The sequence below is a fragment of the Belonocnema kinseyi genome, chromosome 4 (assembly GCF_010883055.1).
Source record: "Belonocnema kinseyi isolate 2016_QV_RU_SX_M_011 chromosome 4, B_treatae_v1, whole genome shotgun sequence".
In the NCBI taxonomy this organism is placed as follows: Eukaryota; Metazoa; Arthropoda; class Insecta; order Hymenoptera; family Cynipidae; genus Belonocnema; species Belonocnema kinseyi.
Window position 1 is genome coordinate 11039914 of NC_046660.1, and position 2379 is coordinate 11042292.

Here is a 2379-nt window from a genome sequence, read left to right on the forward strand (position 1 = left end):
AATTGAGATTTCATCATTTTTGTTTGAAAATTCAATTATTTTTTTAAATTTTGAACGCTTCCATTAAATTTTTTTGTTAACAAATCCATTCTTTAGTTGACACCTTAATTCTTTGGTGGAAAAAATAACTATTTGCTTAAAAATTCGTTTTTCTTTTTTGCTGAAAATTAATTTTTTAAATGGAGCTTTATCTATTAAATTTATTGTTAAAAATTTATCTTTTTGGTTGAAAATGTGATAATTTTAAGTAAAATTCGCTTTTTGTTTGTTTGCGAATTAATTTTTTAACTAGAAAACCTAAGTAATCCATTTTCACTTGGAAATTATTATTATTATTATTTTGAAATTTAACTATTTGTTTGAAAATTCAGGTTTTTGGTTTAAACTCCGTCATTTTTGGTCGAAAATTAGCATTTTACAAACAAATTTCTCACAAAATAGTTTAATTCCTGACCAAAACATTTGTATTTTTAACCAAAAAAAAATTGGATTTCTACCAAAATAAATAAATTTTGAAGAAAAAAAATTTGAGATTTCATCATTTTTGTTTGAAAATTCAACTATTTTTTTAAATTTTGAACGCTTCCATTAAATTTTTTTGTTAACAAAACCATTCTTTAGTTGACATCTTAATTCTTTGGTTGAAAATATAAACAATATTCTTAAAAATTCGTTTTTCTTTTTTGCTGAAAATTAATTTTTTAACTAGAGCTTTATCTATTAAATTTATTGTTAAAAATTCATCTTTTTGGTTGAAAATGTAATAATTTTAAGTAAAATTCGTTTTTTGTTTCTTTGTGAATTAATTTTTTAACTAGAAAACTTAAGTAATCCATTTTCACTTGGAAATTATTATTATTATTATTTTGAAATTTAACTATTCGTTTGAAAATTTAGGTTTTGGTTTATACTCCGTCTTTTTTGGGTCGAAAATTAAAATTTTTAAACTGCAAAATTTAGCTATTCAATTTTTCCTAGAAATTTAATTTATTTTTTCTTAAAAATATAACTGCTTAGTTGAAAATCATTATTTTTTGGCTGAGGATTGAACTGCACTTTTGAACATTTTTTTATTGTTTGTTCTGTTTGTTAAATTAAATCTTTTTTTGGTCATAATCCAATTTTTCTCTTTATACTTTTTGTTCAGGGTCAGGATGGATCCGATAGGAGAGATTCGGAACTTTCGATAGTTGGGACCCTCGTTCCCTGGGCAGGAAGAAAATTATCCGTCCCAGGTCGTCAAGGACGAGCCGGAAGTCTCTCGCAACACGAGGAAATTCGGCTGAATAAACATCTCCGAGTAGTGAGACTACTTCTCCTAAATGTTGTCGCTGTCCTCGTGATGTGGCTTCCAATTACAGTAGTAATGTTGCTCATTTACCTGGACGGCAGGAGACCGAACGAGGACACCCGTTTTTTTCTGAGATCACACCACTTCATCTGGGCAGTCGTGATCGCCCAATTGAACACCGTCGTCAATCCTCTGCTGTACGGGGTTTTTTCGGAAAATATCCGCTCCTGTTTGGTCAAATTTTGGCAAAAAGATCGCCAAGGCACGAGCTGTGATCGGGGAAGTGGAGGAATTAGTTCGAGAAAAGGGGTCAAGTCTTTTGAAGCTCTTCAGGGCAGGCTGGGTGGTGCACCTAGGCCGCAAAAGAAAAGCTCCAGCTGCAGTATTGGCAGCATCATCGAGGTTCCTAGTTCAGAAAGGATGTAAGGAAGATCTCGAGAAATATCTGCAGATTTTCCTTCAGAGCGAGAAGGATATTCGAGACAATGTATTTATTATCTTGGGATTGCTAACTTGATCTGGAATATTTCACTAACCGGGGCCTAAAATAGTTCGAATTCCGTTATATTTGATTTTTCACAAAATAGATACATTTTTGACCTAATTAGTTGAATTTTCAGTCAAGGAGATTAATTTTCTATACGAAAAACTCACTTTTTAACCAAATTGTTAAATTTTCAATCAATTGGTGGAATTTTCTATATTTTTTAAATAATTTTTTATCAAAATTGTTAAATTTTCAACCAAATAGTTGAATTTTCAATTGAACATAAATTTTCCTTTGAATTTTCAGCAAAGGATATTAATTTTCTACAAAAAAAACAACCGATTTTTGACAAAATTGTGAAATTTTCAACCAAATAGTTGATTTTTCATTTAAAAATATGAATTTTCATCAAAGATGATCAATTTTCTAAAGAAACAAATAATTTTGCATCAAAATTGTTACAAACTAATTTTCAACCCGGAAGTTTAACTTTCTACAAAAAAAAAATACATTTTTTTAATAAAAATTGTAAAATTTTCAACCAAATAGTTGATTTTTCATTTAAAAATATGAATTTTCATCAAAGATGATCAATTTTCTA

The 2379-nt window shown here is 28.7% G+C and overlaps 2 protein-coding genes across 3 annotated transcripts in view; one reads left to right on the forward strand and one right to left on the reverse strand.

Annotated features, from left to right (window-relative positions):
- LOC117171956 (free fatty acid receptor 4-like) overlaps positions 1-1928 on the forward strand; it is an 81515-nt gene extending 79587 nt beyond the window's left edge. The window contains exon 6 of the mRNA XM_033359644.1: positions 1148-1928. Within this exon, the coding sequence (XP_033215535.1) occupies positions 1148-1717 (570 nt within the window). The 3' untranslated portion in view covers positions 1718-1928. The remainder of the gene's footprint in view (positions 1-1147) is intronic.
- LOC117171955 overlaps positions 1-2379 on the reverse strand; it is a 35717-nt gene that overhangs the window by 13331 nt on the left and 20007 nt on the right. The window contains exon 3 of one of the 2 annotated variants that reach the window (XM_033359642.1): positions 1633-1697. The exons of the other annotated variant lie outside the window; for it this stretch is intronic. The gene's annotated coding sequence lies outside the window, so the exon portion shown is untranslated. Of the gene's footprint in view, positions 1-1632; positions 1698-2379 lie in introns of those variants that run through there. 2 annotated transcript variants of the gene reach the window in all.